Below are 26,506 nucleotides of genomic sequence, written 5' to 3'. Positions count from 1 at the left end.
ATGTGGGCAGGTTTCCGCGGTCCTATTGCCGGGACCGGCCTGGTGAGTGGGCAAGGTATGTTCCTTGGGCTGAGCTCGCTCAGAACTCCCTACGCCACTCCTCAACTAACTTGTCCCCTTTTGAGTGTGTGTTAGGTTACCAGCCGGTCCTGGCCCCATGGCATCAGAGCCAGACCGAGGCTCCTGCGGTTGAGGAATGGGTACAGCGCTCCAAGGACACCTGGAAAGCCGTCCAGGACTCGCTAAGGTTATCGGGAGAACGGCAGAAGAGGAGCGCTGACCAGCACCGCAGTGAGGCCCCCGTGTTTGCACTGTCACGAGTTGGCTCCCCTGCCTGTTCGGGCGGTGCTCGGCGGTCGTCGTCACCGTCCTACTAGCCGCTACCGATCCCTTTTTCGTTTGTCTGTTGGTTTTGTCTTATTAGTTTCACCTGTGTGTATTTTGGTTTAATTAGCTTCCCTATATGTAGTAGTTTGACCCGCCCTTGTTTTGTGCAGGATTGTTTTTTGTTACTCTGTTGGTTGTGGTTTCATGTTTGTATTCTCCGGACTGTTTGGTCCTGTGTTTGGGCTGGTCTGTTTTATGTATGTTGGCATGACCGTTTTTTGCCGGAGAATAAATTACGATTTACCAACCCTGCTCTCTGCGCCTGACTCCAACCCTAAATTACGATTTACCAACCCTGCTCCCTGCGCCTGACTCCAACCCACCACTCCTGGTAGGCTGTGACAGATGCATCATTAGGAAACCAGTATGAAGGATGCATCATTAAGAAACCAGTGTGAAGGATGCATCATTAAGAAACCAGTGTGAAGGATGCATCATTAGGAAACCAATGTGAAGGATGCATCATTAAGAAACCCGTGTGAAGGATGCATCATTAGGAAACCAGTGTGAAGGATGCATCATTAGCAAACCAGTGTGAAGGATGCATCATTAGGAAACCAATGTGAAGGATGCATCATTAGGAAACCAATGTGAAGGATGCATCATTAGGAAACCAGTGTGCTTGGTGTATTTTTCTGCCTGTCCTAGCCTAGCCACTAGCCAGTCTGTCACAGTACGAAGTGTGTGAGGGCACACACAGCCACCACCTTGCCACCAGTCCCTAGTGAGAATTACAAATCTCTCTGTTTCCTCCTCTCTCTCTTTCTCTGCGTTTTTGGAGAAAAGGATAACATTATCTTCCACAGGGGAAAGAAAACAAGACAAGGTCGCAGCTCAGGTACTGAGAAAGACAGAGGTAGAGGATGAGGAGGAAGAGTAGTGGAGTGATTTCACCAGCGTAAGAAAGATTAGGTGGGCAAGATTGGTTGTGAGTGACCTTGGAAGACCTATATCCAGGTATTAAACCCATCCCTACAGAGAGTGGGACCCTGCAGACACGTATGTAGTGGAATGGCATCAGGCCCAGGGAAACGTATTCCTTAGTCTAGCCTCGTTAAACCACACTATATGTTTCCACCTCTTCCAATTTCACCAAATGTCGACGAGAAGCCGAAACAGTTGATGTACAGTAAAAGCCTCTGAAAATGATATATATTTTTTTATTGCGGCTGACAGTCTACAGCTAGAGCTAGGCAGTTATCACATTCATAACACTAGGCATTTTAGCTGTTAGGAGGCCATTAGTGGATTGAATGACATCCATCTTTCCCACAGCATGCTGCCTGCTGATTGAATCACATTACCGGACCGCAATGCTCCTTAATCAGATGGAGAAATTAATTAACAACAGTTTCATAACAATAACCATCAAGCTAATGTACTGGACTGGAGAGTCTCGGACCCTCTGCTAAACCATGCAGAAGCAAACTCTTCTGCTTCCCAAATGGCACCCTATTCCTTATGTAGAACACTACTTTTGATCAGGGGCCATAGGGCTCTGGTCAAAAGTAGTGCACTATTTAGTGAATAAGGTGTTATTTGGAACACATCCCATTTCACTCTTCATCCACCTACACACATCACTGACCACCACAGACAGCCTGGTCTCATAGACTAGACATAACATAGTAAATGAAAATGTGGGATGCTCAAATTAGTATGATATGTTACGTTTGGTATGGTTACATAAGACAGAAGGTTACTTATTGCAAAAATGTAGGGTGGTTAGTCGGGGTGGATGGATAGGCATATAACGCAAACATCTAGCAACCCAAAGGTTGCTCATTCGAATTTCATCATGGACAACTTTAGCATTTTAGCTAATTAGTTACTTTGCAACAAAAAATACAAATTATATTGTCACACACACTGGATAGGTGCAGTGAAAGGGTAGCCATAGTAGTAGAGCGCTCCTGGAGCGAATGAGGGTTAAGTGCCTTGCTCAAGGGCACATCAGCAGGTTTTTCACCTTGTTGGCTTGGGTATTCAAACCAGTGACCTTTTGGTTACAGGCCAAACACCCTTCCCTTAACCCTAACCCTTTAACCTTTACCCTAACCTTAACCTATAACCCTAACCCCTAGCTTAGCTAACATTAGCCACCTAGCTAATGTTAGCCACAGCAAATTTAATTCTTAACATACAGTAGCAAATGTATGATGTTTCCAGGATGTACTTTTACTATGTTACATCTACCCCTGAGTCTGGGTTGCCACAGAAGTAAATCGACCTCCAGCATACAGCAATTAAGCCGTAGATTCAACTTCAGGGGAGGGATGAGCTCTTACCTAGCCAAATAGAGAGGGACCTTATCTGTGTGACTGTCTGTGGAGGAGCAGTGAGGGAAAGGGCCATCAGAGGCTGGAGCCCCTGGAGCCACACAATGTTTACATCCTGGTACTAAACACACAGGGACGTGTGACAGCTATTGAATCCTGGGGGTGGTGGGGGTGGGGGTGGGGGGTGGGGGGTCTGGGAGTGGGTGTGTGTTTGTGTGTTTGTGTGTGCGTGTGTCCCACTATTCCATGAAAATGGAACAATCCATTGAGCCCTCCTCTCCACTGATTGTGTGACGTTCTCCGATCGATGGAAACGGAGAGAATAGCGTTTAAATGTGTATCCACCTCTATAACCTCATTGTGAAACCAGATTTATTTGTTATTCTTTAGACAAGGTTTCTTTGGGGGGAAAGCTATTAGCCAATAATAGCCCTGTCAAAATCAATTAGAGTCTATGCATAGAAAACTGATTGGGCTATCTCTTCCATTCACCATTAAAATGAACGTAGTCGTATGTCAGATCCTTTGCTATGAGACGTTTGTTGTGCTGAACCAGTACTGAACACATACATTTTTACTCGATGTCATGGTGCAAGTGGGGTCACGTCACAAACTATTTCATTCTGCCGTGCGACCAACTCATAATTAATTAGCTTATCGGCCCATTCTGGCCTTTGGCTGTAATGAAAAAGAGTATGACTGCTGTGACGGACTAAATCAAGATGGACAGAGAGTGGCTAGCAGCGGTGTCTTGTTAAATATAATCATCTGGCTGTATCTTCACAGCTGAAATGAGTTGGGAGCTGAGAACAGTTGATACTGTGCGAGTGTTCCTCTCTGTTCATATTGAACATTTTTGAAGCTGTTGCACAGTGTATTAAGAGCGTCTTCCCAGCTGACTCAGCCAACAGCTCTCAGTCTGCAGCTCTATTCTGCCTTGCATCTATTACAGCCAGCTCTGGGGCTTGGCAGCTCGCTTGGGTAAACTTTAAAGACTTTTTGAAACTCTTCCTTCGCCAGAATTGCTACTAACTCTCTTTTTATTCTCTTTCTCTCATTCCCTCTCTCTCCCCTTCCCCCCCTCTCTCTGTGGAGAGTTCCCTGTTTTTGTTAGCTTCAAAAGAAAGATTTTTCAAATGCATTGAGGAACTATTGTAATTCTCAATGGATGTAAAAACAGACTTTGTTCCTTGCTGTTCGAGGTGAAGAAAAAAATATTTTGAGAAGCTCCACAGGTAGTGGTGGTGCGTTAAGCCAATCAGAAATACTATCAGATCTCCAAGTGGGCACATTTATATGCCTACATTTGCGCAGGCCAGGTAGCCTATAGGACTACTTCTATGCGTGCGGGTCCTGACTCAGCATTAACAGGAGCACTCCAAACAAAAGACAATGACTAAATTGACAAATCTCGTAAATGGAAGGAAATAAACCAAAACTTGTTTCTCACAAGTGTAGCATAGGTTGTGCACTCTGCTAACAATGTGCCCACTCCAACAATGAGAACAGGAAGACTGGAATAATAATATTGAATGCATTAAAATAAATTACTGTAACCAAAGTAACAAACATTGTAGATTAGAAATTATAGGAATTTACGGTAAATGTACTACTGGTGATATACAGTGCATCCAGGAAAGTATTCAGACCCCTTGACTTTTTCCACATGTTGTTACATTACAGCCTTATCCTAAAATTGATTAAATTGTTTCCCCCCTAATCAATCTACACACAATACCCCATAATGACAAATCAAAAACTGTTTTTTTGGACATTTTTGCAAATGTTTTTTTTTTAAACAACCTGAAATATCACATTTACATAAGTATTCAGACCCTTTACTCAGTACTTTGTTGAAGCACCTCTGGCAGCTATAACAGGCTTGAGGCTTCTTGGGTATGACGCTACAATCTTGACACACCTGTATTAGGGGAGTTTCTCCCATTTTTCTCTGCAGATCCTCTCAAGCTCTGTCAGGTTGGATGTGGAGTGTCACTGCACAGCTATCTCCAGACATGTATGATCGGGTTCAGGTCTGGGCTCTGGCTGGGCCACTCAAGGACTTTCAGAGACGTGCCCTTCTCCCACGATTGCTCAGTTTGGCCATCTTGGTGGTTCCAAACGTCTTCCATTTAAGAGTAATGGAGGCCACTGTGTTCTTGGGGACCTTCAATGCTGCAGAAATGTTTTGGTACCCTTCCCCAGATCTGTGTCTCAACACAATCCTGTCTCAGAGCTCTACAAACAATTCCTTCGACCTCATGGCTTGGTTTTTGCTCTGACATGCACTGTCAACTGTGGGACCTTATATAGACAGGTGTGTGCCTCGGCCATGGAAGCCACACACAAGCCTAAGATCACCATGCATAATACCAAGCTTCGGCTGGAGTGGTGTAAAGCTCGGCGACATTGGAGTCTAGAGCAGTGGAAACGCATTCTCTGGACAGCTGGTGAAGCTGGAGTCCGAATCTGTGTTTGGCGGATGCCCGGAAAACGCTACCTGCCCCAATACATAGTGCCAACTATAAAGTTTGGTGAAGGAGGAATAATTGTCTGGGGCTTTTTTTCACTGTTCAGGCTAGGCCCCTTATTTCCAGTGAAGGGAAATCTTAATGCTACAGCATACAATGACATTCTAGACAATTCTGTGCTTCCAACTTTGTGGCAACAGTTTGGGGAAGGCTTTCCTGTTTCAGCATGACAATGCCCACATGCACAAAGCGAAGTCCATAAAGAAATGGTTTGTCAAGATCGTTGTGGATTAACTTGACTGGTCTGCACAGAGCCCTGACCTCAACCCCATCGAACACCTTTGAGATTAATTGAAACGCAGACTGTAAGCCAGGCCTAATCGCCCAACATCAGTACTCGACCTCACTAATGCTCTTGTGGCTGAATGGAAGCAAGTCCCTGCATGTTCCAACACCCACAGTAGTGAAAAGCCTTCCCAGAAGAGTAGAGGCTGTTACAGCAGCAAAGGAGGGGACCAACTCCATATTAATGCCCATGATTTTGGAATAAGACGAGCAGGTGTCCACATACTTTTGGTCATGTAGTGTATTTATTCCAGGCCAGTTTAAATTCCATCTAACTTTTTAATAAAATAAATGGCCTGCTCTCCAACTTTATTTGGAATGGAAATACCTCAAGAATCTAATTGACTGTTTTACACTTCCCCTATCAAGCTAGAGGTGTTAGACTGCCTCATATGAAGATGTATTACTGGGCTGCAAAACTGCATTCACTTTAACAATGGACAGCAGACTATCCTTGTGCATCAAGTATCAAAGCCAGAAATGTAACATCTTATGATACCTTATGATCTCAAATATATTCACTACTTCGGGTCCAAGGTGTTGAGCTATAGAACCGACAATCCATTGATTCTCAATTACATTCATATTTGGGAAAATGTACATCAATTCATGCGGTGGAAAGAACCATTATCGCACCCCTATTTGGAATAACCCCATCTTACCTCCAAGTCCTGATTCCAAAGTGGCAGCATGAATTTTGAGCATGTGTACTATGATGGCTCTCTACTGTCATTCGATCATTTACAAGAAAGATTTGGATTATCCAAGGCCGATCTCTTTAAGTTCTTACAACTCAGAAATTCAATCATATTTAATCGCTTCAACAGAATCTAGATGAATCAAAGGCGTCTAGAATAGAACAAATACTGAAAGACGCTGCTACGCCAAAGAAGTTAATTGCCAAGTTATATCAAGGGCTGATTGAAAGTACCTGATAGTTCAGAACCTATGAGGAAAAGATAGGAAACAGATCTAAAGGAAGGAATTCTTCTCTAAAGGAGAACCATTGGTCACAGATATGTGAAAAACGCTTACACCTACTCCTACAACCTAAACGACTGCAATTTAAGATAATTCATAGGACTTACTACACTCCTGTCAGAAAGCATGTAATACTTATTTGACAGAATTTTTAAACCATACAGTATGTGGACCATCTCAAAGAATGTACACTGTATGATTGTGGCCAAGTTCGGGCATGTTCTGTATTGTCTGTATTGTTGTCTTGTTTCTGTTTTTTATTGTTTCTGTTTGTGAATGTCAGTTTAATTTGGATACATTTAAAAAAAAAAATGTTAAAGAATTATTGTTTTATAAACCAATTCAGTAATCCTCACAAAATCTCATCAGGTTGATGAGTAATTAGTTTGGATTGTTTATAGGGATCTAGGAAATCAAAGGAAATACACCCAGTGATGCCTTTTTCAAGAGATAGTAGCCTCTCCTCTCCTCTCCTCTCCTCTCCTCTCCTCTCCTCTCCTCTCCTCTCCTCTCCTCTCCTCTCCTCTCCTCTCCTCTCCTCTCCTCTCCTCTCCTCTCCTCTCCTCTCCTCACCTCACCTCACCTCACCTCTCCTCTCCTCTATTTTCCTTTCTCCTTCTTCTAAGCGATTATAAAGGACTGTCCTGTCCCAGTATCTGGCTGCTCATGCAGGGTATCACTTTAATGGAAGGGTCTTTTTGTGCATATTAACATAAAGGGATTGCACAGCAGCACATAAAGCTCATTGATCCGCTAAGTCACCTTGTGAAGGAACGTGTTCGTCCTACAAGATCACTCTGGCACAAGCACTCGCGTGCGCACACACATATACACACACACACAATTCAGTCCCATTCAAAATCCTATTTTAGCTAACCTCTAACCCTAACCTGTACCCTTGCCCTACACACACACACACACACACACACACACACACACACACACACACACACACGCACACACAGACACGCACACACAGACACGCACACACACAATTTGGGGCTAAAGACACATAGTTCTCTACATAGATAGCTGTACAAGAGCTCTACAAGGTAAGATGACTGACTTTGCACACACAAGGATTGTGTCATGCTTTATCAGTGTAGACACAGTAACACCTTTTTGGAAGTCTACCCAATGCCCCGCTCCTCTACATCTCCCTGTGGACCCAAAGACATGACCTTGTTATGTCAATGGCGAGGAGCAGCACTTCAAGAGATGTGTAAACGATGGTGATCTCTACCTGTCTCTTCCTCCCCTCTTCTTTCCTTGCTGTCCTTCTTTTTGGCAGATTTTGTCTCTCCCAACTCTCCACCTGTCTCCTTTCCATCTAAAAAAAACCTTCCGCTGCACTGAAGACAGGGCCAAAGTCAAAACCAAAGACAAAATGAGCATCCGTGAGAGAAGACCTTGTAACTAAAGACTCTCTCTACAGTACAAGCATACTGGGACATCATCTTCAGATAAAGCAATGTGGGCTAGGTCTACATGAGGGTGCTAATTTAAAAAACTCACAAGAGCTCTGACCGATACATAAAGCTTATCAAAGAACAGTTATACTATCAAGAGCAGTGTTTAAAAAAAATGTATTTCACCTTTATTTAACCAGGTAGGCCAGTTGAGAACAAGTTCTCATATAAAACTGTGACCTGGCCAAGATAAAGCAAAGCAGTGCAACAAAAAACAACAACACAGAGTTACATGTGGGATAAACAAACATACAGTCAATAACACAATAGAAAAATCTATATACAGTGTGTGCAAATGGGGTAAGGAGGTAAGGCAATAAATAGGCCGTAGTAGCAAAGCAATTACAATTTAGCAAATTAACACTGGGGTGATAGACGTGCAGATGATGATGTGCAAGTAGAAATACTGGTGTGCAAAAGAGCAAAAAAAAGTAAACAAAAACAATATGGGGATGAGGTAGGTAGTTGGATGGGCTATTTACAGATGGGCTGTGTACAGCTTCAGTGATCGGTAAGCTGCTCTGATAGCTGATGATTAAAGTTAGTGAGGAAGATATAAGTCTCCAACTTCAGCGATTTTTGCAATCCTTTCCAGTCATTGGCAGCAGAGAACTGGAAGGAAAGGAGGTGTTGGCTCTGGGGATGACCAGTGTATATACCTGCTGGAGCGCGTGCTACGGGTGGGTGTTGCTATGCTGAACAGTGAGCTGAGATAAGGCGGAGCTTTACCTAGCAAAGACTTATTGATGACCTGGAGCCAGTGGGTTTGGCGACGAATATGTAGCAAGGGCCAGCCGACGAGAGCATACAGGTCGCAGTGGTGGGTGGAATAGGGGGCTTTGGTGACAAAACGGATGGCACTGTGATCAAAACGGATGGCACTAGGGTGGCAGGGTAGCCTAGTGGTTAGAGTGTTGGACTAGTAACTGGAAGCTTGCAAGTTCAAAATCCCCGAGCTGACAAATCTGTTGTTCTGCCCCTGAACAGGCAGAACACCCACTGTTCCTAGGCCGTCATTGAAAATAAGAATTTGTTCTTTAACTGACTTGCCTAGTTAAATAAAATAAGTAAAACTGCACCAGTTTGCTGAGTAGAGTGTTGGAGGCTATTTTGTAAATGACATCGCCAAAGTCGAGGATCAGTAGGATAGTCAGCTTTACGAGGGTATGTTTGGCAGCGTGAGTGAAGGAGGTTTTGTCGCGCAATAGGAAGCCGATTCTATATTTAATTTTGGATTGGAGATGCTTAATATGAGTCTGCTAGGACAGTTTACAGTCTAGCCAGACACCTAGGTATTTGTAATTGTTCACATATTCTAAGTCAGAACCGTCCAGAGTAGTGGTGCTAGTTGGGTGGGCGGGTGCGGGCAGCGATCGGGTGAAGAGCATGCATTTAGTTTTACAAGCATTTAAGAGCAGTTGGAGGTCATGGAAGGAGTGATGGCATTGAAGCTCGTTTGGGGGTTTGTTAACACAGTGTCAAAAGAAGGGCCAGATGTATACAGAATGGTATTGCCTGCATAGAGGTGGATCAAGGAATCACCCGCAGCAAGAGCGACATCATTGAGATATACAGAGAAAATAGTCAGCCCGAGAATTGAACCCTGTCGTAAACCCATAGAGACTGCCAGAGGTCTGGACAAGGCAGACCTCAGGCAAGGCAGTTATTTCAGTCATTTGAGAAATCAAAGCTGTTGAGTCTGCCGATAAGAATACGGTGATAAACAGAGTCAGAAGCCTTGGCCAGATCGATGAAGACGGCTGCACAGTGCTGTCTTTTATCGATGATGGTTATGATACCGTTTAGTACCTTGGGTATGGCTGAAGTGCACCCGTTACCAGCTCGGAAGCCGGATTGCACAGCGGAGAAGGAACGGTGGGATTCGAAATGGTCAGTGATCTTTGTTATCTTGGCTTTCGAAGACTTTAGAAAGGCAGAGCAGGATGGATATAGGTCTGTAACAGTTTGGGTCTAGAGTGTCACCCCCTTTGAAGAGGGGGATGACCGCGGCAGCTTTCCAATCTTTAGGAATCTCGGACCATACGAAAGAGAGGTTGAACAGACGAGTAATATGGGTTGCAACAACGGATAGTTTTAGAAAGAGAGGGTCCAGATTATCTAGCCCAGCTAATTTGTACGGGTCCAGGTTTTGCAGCTCTTTCAGAACATCAGCTATCTGGATTTGGGTGAAGGAGAAGCTGGGGAGGCTTCGGCAAGTAGCTGGGGGGGGTGCAGAGCTGTTGGTCAGGGTTGGGGTAGCCAGGAGGAAAGCATGGCCAGCCGTTGAGAAATGCATATTGAAATTCTCGATTATCGTGGATTTATCGGTGGTGACAGTGTTTCCTAGCCTCAGTGCAGTGGGCAACTGGGAGGTGCTGCTCTTATTCTCCATGGGCTTTACAGTGTCCCAGAACTTTTTGGAGTTAGAGCAACAGGATGCAAATGTCTGTTTGAAAAAGCTAGCCTTTTCTTTGTAAACTGGCAGTGTGTATTGGTTCCTGACTTCCCTGAAAAGTCGCATATCACAGGGACTATTCGATGCTAGTGCAGTACGCCACAGGATGTTTTTGTGCTGGTCGAGGGCAGTCAGGTCTGGAGTGAACCAAGGGCTATATCTGTTCTTAGTTCTTTTTGAAAGGGGCATGCTTATTTAATATGGTGAGGAAATTACTTTTAAAGAACAACCAGGCATCCTCTACTGACGGGATGAGGTCAATATCCTTCCAGGATACCCGGGCCAGGTCAATTAGAAAGGCCTGCTTGCAGAAGTGTATTAGGGAGTGTTTGACAGTGATGAGGGGTGGTCGTTTGACCGCAGACCCATAACGGATGCAGGCAATGAGGCAGTGATTGCTGAGATCCTGATTGAAAAGAGCAGAGGTGTATTTGGAGGGCAAGTTGGTCAGGATAATATCTATGAGGGTGCCCATGTTTACGGATTTAGGGTTGTACCTGGTGGGTTCCTTGATAATTTGCAGGACGGCCAGGGTGTTAAGCATATCCCAGTTTAGGTCACCTAACAGAACAAACTCTGAAGATAGATGGGGGGCAATCAATTCACATATGGTGTCCAGGGCACAGCTGGGGGCTGAGGGGGGTCTGTAATTTTAGATTTTTTGGTGGCCTTCCTAAAACAGGATTTAGACACGGTAAGGACATCAGGGTTGGTGGAGTGTGCTAAAGCAGTGAGTAAAACAAACTTAGGGAGGAGGCTTCTGATGTTAACATGCATGAAACCAAGGCTTTTACAGTTGCAGAAGTCAACAAATGAGAGCACCTGGGGACACACAGGGCCTGGGTTAACCTCTACATCACCCGATGCACAGAGGAGGAATAGGATGAGGGTACGGCAAAAGACTATCAGAACTGGTCATCTAGTGCGTTGGGAACAGAGAATAAAAGGAGCAGATTTCTGTGCGTGGTAGGATAGATTTGGGTCATAATGTATAGACAATGGGTATGGTAGGGTGCGGGTACAGTGGAGGTAAACCTAGGCATTGAGTGACAATAAGAGACGTTGCATCTCTGGAGGCACTAGTTATGCTAGGCGAGGACACCGCATGTGTGGGAGGTGGGACAAAATAGCTATCTAAGGCATGTTTTGTTGGGACTAGGGGCTCCGCAGTCAAATAAAACAATGATAACTACCCTAAACAACAGTATACAAGGCATATTGACATTAGAGAGAGACATTAAGCGAGGCAGAAAGCAATCACACGTGTTGATTGGGAGAGCTAGCTAAGACAACAATGGGTCGACAACAACAGCTAAACAGCTAAGACAACAACAACAGGTAAAAAGGCGATGAATGGGCAGAGAGGGTTAGTTAACTACACACAGGACCTGAGTTCAAGGCTGGGGCCGACAGATATACAAAATAAACAAAATGGAGTATTGTGATTAATGAACAGTGCAGCAGGCATCAGCTATGTAGCAAAGTGATCATAGGGTCGAGTGAACAGCAATAGGTGAAACAGGGAAGCCTTTAGATCATGGGTGTCAAACTCTGGCCCGTGGGCCAAATTTGGCCCGCGGGGTAATTATATTTGGCCCGCGAGACAATACCAAATTACTACTAGAGCTGGCCCGCCGGTATTATACAGCGCATTCACCACTAATACTACGAATCCCATAATGCTCTGCTGTTTTCGCGCGCCAATCAGGACAGGACCCAGAAACGCTCTCTCCTCTGTGACAGTAGTCATAGCAACATAGACGCTACAACTGTCAGCGAGCTAACCCTTTCCAAAAATGGCGAAAAGAAAGGCAGAAAACAGGAGCTTTCTGGACAAGTGGGAGGCAGAATATCTGTTTACATATGTAAAAGACAAACCTGTTTGTCTTGTTTGTGGAGTCAACGTGGCTGTAAGTAAGGAGTACAACATTAGACGACACTATGAAACGAAACACCATGACAAATACAAGGACCTGGACATGACTCAAAGGAGCCAGAAAGTAGAGGAGATGAAAAGAAGTTTGGTTTCACAACAGAATATGTTTAAAAAAGCCACATCACAAAGCGAGGCTGCTGTAAAGGCTAGTTATATAGTGGCAGCAGACATCGCAAAATCAGCCCGGCCCTTTAATGAGGGAGAGTTCATGAAAAAGTGCATGATGAAGGTTTGTGACCTCGTATGCCCAGAGAAAAAACAAGCATTTTCAAACGTGAGCCTGAGCAGGAACACAGTAGCTGATCGCACATGTGATCTTGCCACCAATCTGTATGACCAGCTGATGGAAAAGGGAAAAGATTTTGTTGCGTTCTCCCTCGCTGTGGATGAGAGCTGCGACGCATCTGATAATGCTCAGCTGTCAGTCTTCATCTGTGGAGTGGACTCAAATCTGTGTGTTACGGAGGAGCTATTAGGATTCAAATCAATGCATGGCACAACCAAAGGAAAGGAAATCTTTGAGGAGGTTTCCAAATGTGTAACTGAAATAAAGCTGCCGTGGGATAAACTCGTTGGATTAACGACAGATGGTGCGCCAGCGATGTGCGGTAAAAAGAGTGGACTGGTGGGCATGGTTCGGGAGAAGATGCGGGAAGAAAACTGTGCAGGTGAGCTAACTGTTTACCACTGCATCATACATCAGGAAGCACTGTGTGCCAAAGCCCTAAAGATGGAACATGTTATGACCACAGTAACACAGGTAGTTAACTTTATAAGAGCCAAAGGTCTAAATCACCGCCAGTTTAAATCTTTTCTGGAGGAGTGTGGTTCGGAATACGCAGACGTGCCGTATCACACAGAGGTGAGATGGCTAAGCAGAGGAAAAGTACTGAACAGATGTTTCGAGCTGCGTGAGGAAATATGTCAATTCCTGGAAACCAAAGGGAAGGATACAGCAGAGCTCCGGGAGCAAAAGTTCCTGTGTGAGCTGGCCTTTCTCTGTGACATCTCGAGCCATCTCGATGCGCTGAACCTGCAGCTTCAGGGGCGGGGGCGCATCATCACAGACATGTACGCTGCAGTGAGGGCCTTCAAAACTAAACTGTGCCTGTGGGAGAATCAGATGCTGCAAGGAAACCCTTGCCATTTTCCCTGCTGCCAATCCATAAAAGCGCAGATCTCTACCGCCGTGTTCCCATGCGCACAGTTTGCTGAAAAACTCAGTGTTCTCTCAGTGTTCTAGCCGGCGATTTGCCGACTTCGATGCCCAGAAATGCAAGTTTGAACCGCTTAGTAATCCCTTCGCAGTTGATGTGGAAAATGCACCAACCAACATCCAAATGGAGCTGATTGAACTCCAGTGCAACGACACGTTGAAGTCAAAGTATGATGCTGTGGGCGCCGCACAGTTTACACGGTTCATCCCTGACACAATGCCTCAGCTCCGCACCCAAGCTGCTCAGATGCTCTCCATGTTCGGCAGCACTTATCTATGCGAGCAACTTTTCTCCTCGATGAAGATGACCAAAACAACTCACAGGAGACGTCTGACTGATGAACATCTTCGCTCGATACTGAGGATTTCTTCAGCTCAGAGCTTGAGCCCAGACATTGATGAACTAGCATCCAAGAAGAGATGCCAGGTATCTGGCTTGGGCACATCAGATTAGACCAGTGTGCAATAATTAACGTTTTCTTTATGCACTTTTTCTTGCTACAAGGCATGGGCTTGAATGGTTGATTGATTTATTATCATTTTATTTGTAAAATTATTAGCCAGTGGAAAAAGTTTATTTTGGTATTTAAATCAGAAGGCTGCAAATAGAAAAGAGGCATACAATTTTTATTTAAATTTTATTTATTTAATAAATGAATGCCATTGATGTGTTTTTTCATTTGAAATTCGATTTTGCATGTCTCCACTATTAAATTATATATTGTATGGTAATAAGCGATGCTTGTTCCATATTCAATGTTAAAGCAAAACTTGTTTGGGTCCATATTAAAAGGTTAATTTGTTCAATGTTGGCCCGTGACTTTGTTCAGGTTTTACATTTTGGCCCACTGGGTATTTGAGTTTGACACCCCTGCTTTAGATAGTCGTTACTACGCTAGCTGGGAGATGCGCCTGGCTTAAGGCTAACTGGTGCTAGCTTTGGGACAAGGGCGTCACCGTCGGCAGACCAGTCGTGATGGATCGGCGGGGCTCCGTGTCGACAAAGGGTCCAGGCAAAAGAGGTGTTGTAGCTGGCACAAGTTTGCTTGCTAGCAGGGATATGCGCCTGGCTTGAGGCTAACTGGTGCTAGCTTCGGGACAAGGGCGTTAGTCACTATAGCCACTCCGGTGCATCCGGTGCAAAGGTCCAGAGCTTATGGCAGGAATCCGGTGATGTAGTGGCTTCTAGTCGTGTTAGGGAAGAGTCCGGGAGGCATCAGCTGTGTTTCTAAGTGATCATAGGGTCCACTGAGCAAGCCGGGAGATGGGCCTGGCTCAAGGCTAGCTTCGAGGCTGGGCCACTCGGTAGCAGCTAGCTAGCTGTGATGATCCGGAGTAATGGTCCGGAGCTTACGGCAGGAATCCGGTGATGTAGTGGAGAAAAGCAGTCCGATATGCTCAGGGTTGATATCGCGCTGTGCAGACTGGCAGGTATTATCCAGGCTAAAAGAGGCTGGTGTCTGAGCTAAAGGTAAAGGCCGCTAGCAGTGGCTAACAATGACTAAATAGCTAGTAGCTAATTAGCTGGTTAGCTGCTGATAGCTAGCTTCTGATGGGGGTTCTAGCTATAATTTAAAAATGGGAAAAGATATTTAAATAAATTGAAATATATACAGCAACAAAAAAGAACAAAAAAAAAAAGAACATTTACACGGGACAACAACAAACACGTCCGCATTGGCTACGCTATCTTGTGTGGGTTCCTTCTTTTTTTCTCAAGTGGGTGAAGTAAAATACCCTCATTTTTCTTCATGATGACCACTAAATAGGGTATAATATATTATAAAATGGGTAGTTTGGGTCCTGGATACTGATTGGCTGAAAGGTGTGGTATATCAGACATTATAAACTTGTTGGTTCGAGCCCTGAATGCTGATTGGCTGACAGCCGTGGTATATCAGACCGTATACCGCGAGTATGACAAAACATGTATTTATACTGCTCTAATTATGCTGGTAACCAGTTTATCATAGCAATAAGGCACCTCGGGGGTTTCTGGTATATGGCCGAAATACCACGGCTAAGGCCTGTATCCAGGCACTCCGCGTTGCATCGTGCTTAAGAACAGCCCTTAGCCGTGGTATGTTGGCCATATACCACACACCCCCCCCAGGCCTTATTGCTTACATTTAACACAGGTATGATGCAAAAATGCTTGTTTACTGTTCTATTAGTGTTAAACACCAGTTTATAATGGCAATAAGGCACCTCAGGGGTTTGTGATCTAAGGCTAATATATCACGGCTAAGGGATGTACTGTATCTAGGCTGTACTCCGCTTTGCGTTGTGTCTAAGAACAGTCGTTATATTGACCAATGTACCGCACCCCCCCCCGGCCTTATTGCTTAAATATGAGTTTAACAGTGCCTTGCGAAAGTATTCGGCCCCCTTGAACTTTGCGACTTTTGCCACATTTCAGGCTTCAAACATAAATATATAAAACTGTATTTTTTTGTGAAGAATCAACAACAAGTGGGACACAATCATGAAGTGGAAGGACATTTATTGGATATTTCAAACTTTTTTAACAAATCAAAAACTGAAAAATTGGGCGTGCAAAATTATTCAGCCCCTTTACTTTCAGTGCAGCAAACTCTCTCCAGAAGTTCAGTGAGGATCTCTGAATGATCCAATGTTGACCTAAATGACTAATGATGATAAATACAATCCACCTGTGTGTAATCAAGTCTCCGTATAAATGCACCTGCACTGTGATAGTCTCAGAGGTCCGTTAAAAGCGCAGAGAGCATCATGAAGAACAAGGAACACACCAGGCAGGTCCGAGATACTGTTGTGAAGAAGTTTAATGCCGGATTTGAATACAAAAAGATTTCCCAAGCTTTAAACATCCCAAGGAGCACTGTGCAAGCGATAATATTGAAATGGAAGGAGTATCAGACCACTGCAAATCTACCAAGACCTGGCCGTCCCTCTAAACTTTCTGCTTATACAAGGAGAAGACTGATCAGAGATGCAGCCAAGAGGCCCATGATCACTCTGGATGAACTGCAGAGATCTACAGCTGAGGTGGGAGACTCTGTCCATAGGACAACAGTCAGTCGTATATTGCACAAATCTGGCCTTTATGGAAGAGTGGCAAGAAGAAAGCCATTTCTTAAAGATATCCATAAAAAGTGTAGTTTAAAGTTTGCCACAAGCCACCTGGGAGACACACCAAACATGTGGAAGAAGGTGCTCTGGTCAGATGAAACCAAAATTGAACCTTTTGGCAACAATGCAAAACGTTATGTTTGGCGTAAAAGCAACACAGTTCATCACTCTGAACACACCATCCCCACTGTCAAACATGGTGGTGGCAGGATCATGGTTTGGGCCTGCTTTTCTTCAGCAGGGACAGGGAAGATGGTTAAAATTGATGGGAAGATGGATGGAGCCAAATACAGGACCATTCTGGAAGAAAACCTGATGGAGTCTGCAAAAGACCTGAGACTGGGACGGAGATTTGTCTTCCAACAAGACAATGATCCAAAACATAAAGCAAAATCTACAATGGAATGGTTCAAAAATAAACATATCCAGGTGTTAGAATGGCCAAGTCAAAGTCCAAACCTGAATCCAATCGAGAATCTGTGGAAAGAACTGAAAACTGCTGTTCACAAATGCTCTCCATCCAACCTCACTGAGCTCGAGCTGTTTTGCAAGGAGGAATGGGAAAAAATGTCAGTCTCTCGATGTGCAAAACTGATAGAGACATACCCCAAGCGACTTACAGCTGTAATTGCAGCAAAAGGTGGCGCTAAAAGTATTAACTTAAGGGGGCTGAATAATTTTGCACGCCCAATTTTTCAGTTTTTGATTTGTTAAAAAAGTTTGAAATATCCAATAAATGTCGTTCCACTTCATGATTGTGTCCCACTTGTTGTTGATTCTTCACAAAAAAATACAGTTTTATATCTTTATGTTTGAAGCCTGAAATGTGGCAAAAGGTCGCAAAGTTCAAGGGGGCCGAATACTTTCGCAAGGCACTGTATTACATGTAAAAGTACAATCTCTGCATGTTCCTGTAAAGTTTAGCTCAGGTTCAGGGCATTGTGTGTGGTTTACTGACGTTGACAAGTATCCACAAGATGCTGTTAAGGCCTTGCACCAGAGCTATGTAAAGTTCAGCTCCATCTCCTCAGGCCAAGTTCTCTGTAATTGTCAATAACAGCAAACCAAACAGCATGAGTCCTGTGGGACAGTATTGTGTTCTGGGGGTTCTCCCAGCCTGACCTAAGCCTGGCCTCTCGCCCTGCTGATGCCCTCACACCCAATAACACCGGTGGCGACCGCATGACATGGACGAAAATGCCAGCGTCCCTCTGCTTCTCTACATGCTGGCATGATGCAGCGCTGTCACAGATGTGGATACAGATGACGAGAGAGTTGGAGAGAGCAGATATGATCACAGCACATACAGTTGCAAATAGAGACATACACACACAGTATTTTACAGCTAACCTTGTGGGGACACACAATTCAGTCCCATTTAAAATCATATTTTCCCTAACCCTAAACCTAACCCTAACCCATACTCTTACACTAACCTTAACCCATACACTAACCTGTTAGGGATCCCAAGTAGCGCAGTGGTCTAAGGCACTGCATCACAGTGCTAGAGGCGTCCCTACAGACACAGGTTCGATCCCAGGCTGTATCACAACCGGCCATGATCGGGAGTCCCATAGGGTGGCACACAATTGGCCCAGCATCGTTCGGGTTAGGGGAGGGTTTGGCAGGGGTAGGCCATCATTGTAAATAAGAATTTGTTCTTAACTAGTTAAATGAAAGTTAAATAACCTAAAACTCCTGACACTTAACGTAACTTTAACCCTAAACCACCTCGAAATAGCATTTTACCTTGTGGGGACTAACAAAATGTCCCCAGTTGGTCAAATTTTTGTTCATTTACTATTCTTGTGGGGACTTCTGGTCACCATAAGAATAGTTAAACATGTCCACTGGCAGGCCAGGGACACACGTATAAGACTGATGATGTCATAGACAGAGCTCTGTGTGGAGGTTGGCCTTACCCTTCCTGATGCTCCTTGGTCCATGGACAAGCTGCAGGATAAACAGATAAACAGAACACATTATTACACTGTCCTCATGACAGCTCCCTCCAGACACACACGTATCACTGGTAGCATGTTGTCATTACCTCTCTGCTCTGACAATATATGGACACACACACACACACACAAGCAGGCAGACCGCCAGATATTAGAGTGATGTACTGTCCTGGTATAAAAACAGCTACCTTGCAGTTATTTGTTTCTCTCTGTGGTGTGTGACCAGCTCTCCAAAGCTCTCTTAATCAGGCGTACTGCATTACAGCTAATGACACTGAGCTGGAGCAGAACACCACACGCACGCGCGCACACTCACGTATCTCATTGCCCGGAGTGACACTAAATAAACTGGCACGCCTGGAAAAGCATTTGAAATGGAAATGTATGGAAACCTTGTATGTGGGTCATTCATCTATTCAACTGCACACATGCATACAGATTACATCTACAGAGCAGACAGAACAGATGAAGAAGTATCTATCCTCACAATGGGGAGAAGGCCAATATCTCTGTCTTTATGAGAGTAATTCTAGCTTCTCGTAGCAATCTAAGCAGCCAACAACATAATTACTGATTCAAAGCATGTCGTTGGGGTCAGTAAAGGGAGAGGTGTGGTAAAATCAAAGATGCCCTCTTGAAATTACACATTAAATCAGGCGCAAATTCAATTAGCGAGCTTTACTTTTAAACACCATCACCATCTCCCTTACCATCTCCCACCCCTCCCTCACCATCTCCCTCACCATCTCTCACCCCTCCCTCATCCTCAACCCTCCCTCACCCAAACCTCACTCTCTCCCACCCCTTCCCTCTCCCTCCCCTCTCTCTCTCTTACCCAGCCACACTGCCGCTGGCAGAGCTCTCAGCGATTTGGGAGCTGGCAATCCACTTGGTCTCCCCCACTACTGTCCTGGCATGTGGCAAGCGCCCCACGTCCTTCACAGTCATTATCAGGTGGCGCGATGACTTGAGCACGCGCACAGCCTCGTCATGGGGGATACCCAGGAAGCTGCACCCGTTCACCTCCAGGATCTGATCGCCCACCTGGGTTGCGGGGAGGGCACAGAGAGGAAGGAATGGTGGGCGGACTGGCATGGGCATGGGTAGACACTGGGTCACAGTACATAAGTCAGAGGTCACACAGTAGGGGCCAGAGAGGTAGAGATGAGGTAGAGTACAGACGAGAGTGAAAGTAACAAACACAGTTGGGGTTAGATTGGTAGATTGATCCGTGCTGAGTTCCAGTGGGAGGTAGATCCTGTTTAGATGTGAGGTCACAGGGTCAGAGGTATTCCTTACTCCTGGTAAGACTGAGAGGTACTCCCTCTATTGAGAGGGCTTCTAGACGCTAATGCAGACAACTCTGTCTATGGATGTGTATCTCCATCTGTAGGGCTCCATAACCATAACCCTAGGTCTTTCTGCACTCCCCTTGTGGACTCTTACAGTATCTTACCTCGGACCTTAGCAATATGGATCACTAGGCTGACCTCTGATCATCTACAATATTATTATGTGTTAACTGATAGCACTGTGAACTGTATAGATAAATCACATATGCAGCAGCTAGTGACAGACTACATTAAACAGAGACCAGACAGACTGGCCTTTCAGGGATGGCTAACACTGACCTTTATAAAGTTAGCTAGCTGCAACAAGACCAGGGCCTGTATTCATTAAATGCATCACTAACACAGAGAGGCTGCTGCCTACATACAGACTTGAAAGAATTGGCAACTCTAATAAATGGATCACAAGTCACTTTATAAATTCCACTTTAATAATGATGTTTACATATTTGCATTACTCCCACATACTGTATTTTATACCATGTATTGAATCTTGCCTATGCTGCTCGGTCACTGCTCATCCATATATTTATGTGTCACACCCTGATCTGTTTCACCTGCCTTTGTGATTTTCTTCACCCCCCTCCAGGTGTTGCCCATCTTCCCCATTATCCCCTGTGTATTTATACCTGTGTTCTCTGTTTGTCTGTTGCCAGTTTGTTTTGTTCATTCAGACCGACCAGCGGTTTCCCCCTTGCTCCTGTCCTGTCTATAGTGCCTGTTTCCTAGTTTTCCCAGTTTTGACCTTCCTGCTTAACCTGACCCTGAGCCTGTACCTTTGCATGCCCGTGTTCGATTTAATAAACCTTTGTTACTTCAACATTGTCTGCACCTGGGTCTTACCTTCAAACCTGAAATTATGTACATATTCTTATTCCATCCCTTTACTATTTGTATGTATTAGGTAGTTGTTGTGGAATTGTTCGATTACTTGTTGATATTGCTGCACTGTCAGAACTAGAAGCACAAGCATTTCGCTACACTCGCAATAACATCTGCTAACCATGTGTATGTGACAAATAACATTTTATTTTATTTGAGAAGGAGCGCTGATCTAGGATCAGTTTAGCCTTTTAGAACATAATGCATAAGATTATATGGACAGGGGGACCTGATCCTAGATGGGCACTTCTACTCTGAGATGCTTTATGAATATGGGCCCAGTACTGTTCCTGCCAGAGATTAAGCCAATTTCATCCCCATTATTTCAAAGCATGTCGTTGGGGTCAATAAAGGGAGCGGTGTGGTAAAATCAAAGACTGAAAAATACTGTGATGCCCTCACACATTAAATCAGGCGCTTGTGCACCCCCACACCCTCCTTCACCATTAGTTTTGCATTTAGAGTTTAATTAGGTGTTTAGCAATTCATCATTATTTCCAGATGTCAGCTGTTCTCACATGGGTTGTTATATTTTATTTGACTGAGCTTAGTCAACCAAATCGCACCAACAACAACTTCAGTAATCCCTCAAAAGATATTTAGTATATTCCGTGACTGGTATTGAGGTATTATGGGAGTGAGAGTCCCTTGACATTTGTTCTCTCTATTTCTCTCATACACTCACACACACCCAGAAGAGTCTCTGATCATGCTGAGTCACCACAGAGGCGCCAAATGACAGTGATGGTGTGCTGCATCTCCTGCTGTTGTCATAAAGTTGGCACTGACGCCAATCCCCCCCACCCCTCCTCTCCTCCATCCCTCCTTCCTTATTATAATTTCATTAAGGGGCTTAGAGAAGCTGGCAAAGAAAGTACTGCTTCCTCATAGCACATGCGCGCGAGTGCACACACATGCACACACATGCACACACACAGATTAATGCGCTGCGTCAAATCCAAGTGTGGGCAAGCCGCCAGGGAGCATCCTGGGTAATTAACCAGCAGCGACGCTGGCTGGACCAATGATAATTATATTTACAAATGAGAGGCCAATCAATGTGGAGATGAATAATAAGCGACTGTGTTTTCTGGAAATTCGACTCAGGCTACAGATGAGTACAACTGGATCGATGGCCATGAAACACAGCCCATTGTTTTCCCCACACACCTTTCTATCGCAACTCTCACATTGCCATTGATTCCTCATCTCGCTCTATGTCTTCATTGTTCTCTTTCTTTCTCTCTGTCTCACTTTCTCAGCTTGTGTGCCAACACCTCCACAAGAAAGCAACAACTCGAATCACAACTACAGAAACAGCCTTGGAAGCCAATCAGATCCCAACCAGATCTACAGTCAGGGGGGAATGGAGCCTGTAAAGCTTTGGGGGTACTGCAGTGGTGGCTATTGGACTGAATGGAAAGGTATCAAACACATACCATTTCTTTATTCCATTGTAGCCACTACAATGAAATGTTCCTCCTATATCTCCACCCACCATCCACCACTAGATAACTGTTATATCACAGTGGCTCTCTGACCAATACACAACCTGTATGAACTAAATCAGGATTTTGATGAAGGCGTGGCATGTTAAGTGAATCAGATGGGAGAGAGAGTTGAAAGCTGACCAGAGCTGATCTCATAGCAGTAAGAAAAGGTTGAGCTACAATATAAAAAACACACCCAACACAGTGACTCTGTGGGGTTAGAGAGCACATGTCTCAGGTGAGGAGAGGTGAACAGACATCGTATTAGATCCCCTTTTAAGTGTCTTTCTTCCCTACACTGTGCGTATGTCACAAAAGGCACGCTATACATAGTGCACTACTTTTGACCAGGGCTCACCAGTAGTGCAATATATAGGCAATAGTGTTGCTTTTGGAGAGCATCCTGTATTTGTTTGATCTGGCCCACTGTCTTGAATCCCATTGACATTACACTGGTTGGGGTGGGACAGTAATGTACTATGTGGCGAAGGGCAGAGGTATTCAAACATTTTCAGCAGTGACCCAATTTTTTACGCCAGATCTTCTGGGGACGCCACTTTTTCTTGTGACAGCAGCCCCCCCCAAAATCTTTTGACACAACCTTAACATCTGTACAATTAGATTTTTAAATCAACACATGACCTTCAAAATAAATGTGTAAAAAAAAATGTTGGTAAAAAAAACAATATATGTACAGTGCCTTGCGAAAGTATTCGCCCCCCTTGAACTTTGCGACCTTTTGCCACATTTCAGGCTTCAAACATAAAGATATAAAACTGTATTTTTTTGTGAAGAATCAACAACAAGTGGGACACAATCATGAAGTGGAACGACATTTATTGGATATTTCAAACTTTTTTAACAAATCAAAAACGGAAAAATTGGGAGTGCAAAATTATTCAGCCCCCTTTACTTTCAGTGCAGCAAACTCTCTCCAGAAGTTCAGTGAGGATCTCTGAATGATCCAATGTTGACCTAAATGACTAATGATGATAAATACAATCCACCTGTGTGTAATCAAGTCTCCGTATAAATGCACCTGCACTGTGATAGTCTCAGAGGTCCGTTAAAAGCGCAGAGAGCATCATGAAGAACAAGGAACACACCAGGCAGGTCCGAGATACTGTTGTGAAGAAGTTTAAAGCCGGATTTGGATACAAAAAGATTTCCCAAGCTTTAAACATCCCAAGGAGCACTGTGCAAGCGATAATATTGAAATGGAAGGAGTATCAGACCACTGCAAATCTACCAAGACCTGGCCGTCCCTCTAAACTTTCTGCTTATACAAGGAGAAGACTGATCAGAGATGCAGCCAAGAGGCCCATGATCACTCTGGATGAACTGCAGAGATCTACAGCTGAGGTGGGAGACTCTGTCCATAGGACAACAATCAGTCGTATATTGCACAAATCTGGCCTTTATGGAAGAGTGGCAAGAAGAAAGCCATTTCTTAAAGATATCCATAAAAAGTGTAGTTTAAAGTTTGCCACAAGCCACCTGGGAGACACACCAAACATGTGGAAGAAGGTGCTCTGGTCAGATGAAACCAAAATTGAACTTTTTGGCAACAATGCAAAACGTTATGTTTGGCGTAAAAGCAACACAGCTGAACACACCATCCCCACTGTCAAACATGGTGGTGGCAGCATCATGGTTTGGGCCTGCTTTACTTCAGCAGGGACAGGGAAGATGGTTAAAATTGATGGGAAGATGGATGGAGCCAAATACAGGACCATTCTGGAAGAAAACCTGATGGAGTCTGCAAAAGACCTGAGACTGGGACGGAGATTTGTCTTCCAACAAGACAATGATCCAAAACATAAAGCAAAATCTACAATGGAATGGTTCAAAAATAAACATATCCAGGTGTTAGAATGGCCAAGTCAAAGTCCAGACCTGAATCCAATTGATCATCTGTGGAAAGAACTGAAAACTGCTGTTCACAAATGCTCTCCATCCAACCTCACTGAGCTCGAGCTGTTTTGCAAGGAGGAATGGGAAAAAATGTCAGTCTCTCGATGTGCAAAACTGATAGAGACATACCCCAAGCGACTTACAGCTGTAATCGCAGCAAAAGGTGGCGCTACAAAGTATTAACTTAAGGGGGCTGAATAATTTTGCATGCCCAATTTTTCAGTTTTTGATTTGTTAAAAAAGTTTGAAATATCCAATAAATGTCGTTCCACTTCATGATTGTGTCCCACTTGTTGTTGATTCTTCACAAAAAAATACAGTTTTATATCTTTATGTTTGAAGCCTGAAATGTGGCAAAAGGTCGGCCGAATACTTTCGCAAGGCACTGTATATATACAGTAAAACTCAGTTTTTCACAACTCCTGACATTTAATGCTTGTAAAAATTCCCTGTCGTAGGTCAGTTAGGATCACCACTTTATTTTAAGAATGTGAAATGTCAGACTAATAGTAGAGAGAATGATTTATTTCAGCTTTTATTTATTTAATCACATTCCCAGTTGGTCAGAAGTTTAAGTACACTCAATTAGTATTTGGTAGCATTGCCTTTAAATTGTTTAACTTGGGTCAAACGTTTCGGGTAGTCTTCCACAAGCTTCCCACAATAAGTTGGGTGAATTTTGACCCATTCCTCCTGACAGAGCTGGTGTAACTGAGTCAGGTTTGTAGGCCTCCTTGCTCGCACACGCTTTTTCAGTTCTGCCCACAAATCTTCTATAGGATTGAGGTCAGGGAGTTGTGATGGCCACTCCAATACCTTGATTTTGTTGTCCCTAAGCCATTTTGCCACAACTTTGGAAGTATGCTTGGGGTCATTGTCCATTTGGAAGACCCATTTGTGACCAAGCTTTAACTTCCTGACTAATGTCTTGAGATGTTGCTTCAATATATCCACATCATTTTCCTCCCTCATGATGCCATCTATTTTGTGAAGTGCACTAGTCCCTCCTGCAGCAAAGAACCCCCACAACATGATTCTGCCACCCCCGTGCTTCACAGTTGGGATGGTGTTCTTAAAGGCACAGTCAACTTAGTGTATGTAAACGTCTGACCCACTGGAATTGTGATAATCTGTCTGTAAACAATTTTTGGAAAAATTACTTGTGTCATGCACAAAGTAGATGTCCTAACCGACTTGCCCAAACTATAGTTTGTTAACAAGAAATTTGTGAAGTGGTTGAGAAACGAGTTTCAATGACTCCAACCTAAGTAAACTTCCGACTTCAACTGTATATATGTAGTGCCTTCAGAAAGTATTCATACCTCTTTGATTTATTCTACATTTTATTGTGTTACAGCTTGAATTCAAAAAGGATTAAATACATTATTTTTATCACCCATCTACACACAATACCCCATGATGACAAAGAGAAAACATGTTTGTAGACATTTTAGCAAATGTATTGAAAATTAAATACCGAAATAACTCATTTACATAAGTATTCACACCCGTGAGTCAATACTTTATAGAAGCACCTTTGCCAGCAATTTCAGTTTTGAGTCTTTCTGGGTCTCTAAGAACATTCCATACCTGGATTGTGCAACATTTGCCAATTATTCTCTTCTGAATTCTTCAAGCTCAGTCAAATTGGATGTTGATCATTGTTAGACAACCATTTTCAGGTCTTGCCATATATTTTCAAGTAGATTTAAAAAAAAAAAATTTTACTCGTCACTCAGGAACATTCACTGTGTTCTTGGTAAGCAACTCCAGTGTAGATTTGGCCTTGTGTTTTAGGTTGTTGTCCTGCTGAAAAGTTAATTAATCTCCCTGTCTGGTGGAAAGCAGACTGAACCAGGTTTTCCTCTAGGAATTTGACTGTGCTTAGCTCGATTCAATTTTTTTTTTTATCCCCGAAAACACCCATCCTGAACATGATTTTTGAATGACTACACTACCGGTCCAAAGTTTTAGAACACCTACTCATTCAAGAGTTTTTCTTTATTTAACAGGCACACCTGTTAATTGAAATGCATTTCAGGTGACTACCTCATGATGCTGGTTGAGAGAATGCCAAGAGTGTGCAAAGCTGTCATCAAGGCAAAGGGTGGCTATTTGAAGAATAAAATATATTTTGATTTGTGTAACACTTTTTGGGTTAGTTCAATACTCCATGTGTTATTTCATAGTGTTGATGTCTTCACTATTATTCTACAATGTAGAAAATAGTAAAAATAAAGAAAAACCCTTGAATGAGTAG

General features: G+C 43.8%; 1 protein-coding gene and 1 long non-coding RNA gene across 3 annotated transcripts in view; one reads left to right on the top strand and one right to left on the bottom strand.

Moving 5' to 3' along the window:
• LOC110523501 (whirlin) overlaps nucleotides 1-26,506 on the bottom strand; it is a 163,652-nt gene that overhangs the window by 46,600 nt on the left and 90,546 nt on the right. Inside the window, exons 4-5 of the mRNA XM_021602252.3 lie at nucleotides 19,447-19,655; nucleotides 18,573-18,603 (exon numbers count right to left, since the gene is read on the bottom strand). Coding sequence (XP_021457927.3) covers nucleotides 18,573-18,603; nucleotides 19,447-19,655 — 240 coding nt within the window. The remainder of the gene's footprint in view (nucleotides 1-18,572; nucleotides 18,604-19,446; nucleotides 19,656-26,506) is intronic.
• LOC149983221 (uncharacterized) overlaps nucleotides 1-26,506 on the top strand; it is a 115,268-nt gene that overhangs the window by 24,962 nt on the left and 63,800 nt on the right. For both annotated transcript variants that reach the window (XR_016495950.1, XR_016495951.1), the window contains exon 2: nucleotides 22,105-22,266. This is a non-coding gene — a long non-coding RNA (uncharacterized LOC149983221). The remainder of the gene's footprint in view (nucleotides 1-22,104; nucleotides 22,267-26,506) is intronic.

Source organism: Oncorhynchus mykiss, chromosome 5 (assembly GCF_057628025.1).
Source record: "Oncorhynchus mykiss isolate SJ-2025 chromosome 5, ASM5762802v1, whole genome shotgun sequence".
NCBI lineage: Eukaryota > Metazoa > Chordata > Actinopteri > Salmoniformes > Salmonidae > Oncorhynchus > Oncorhynchus mykiss.
Note: the sequence above shows the minus strand (reverse complement) of the source record. Positions and strands in the feature narration are given on the sequence as shown.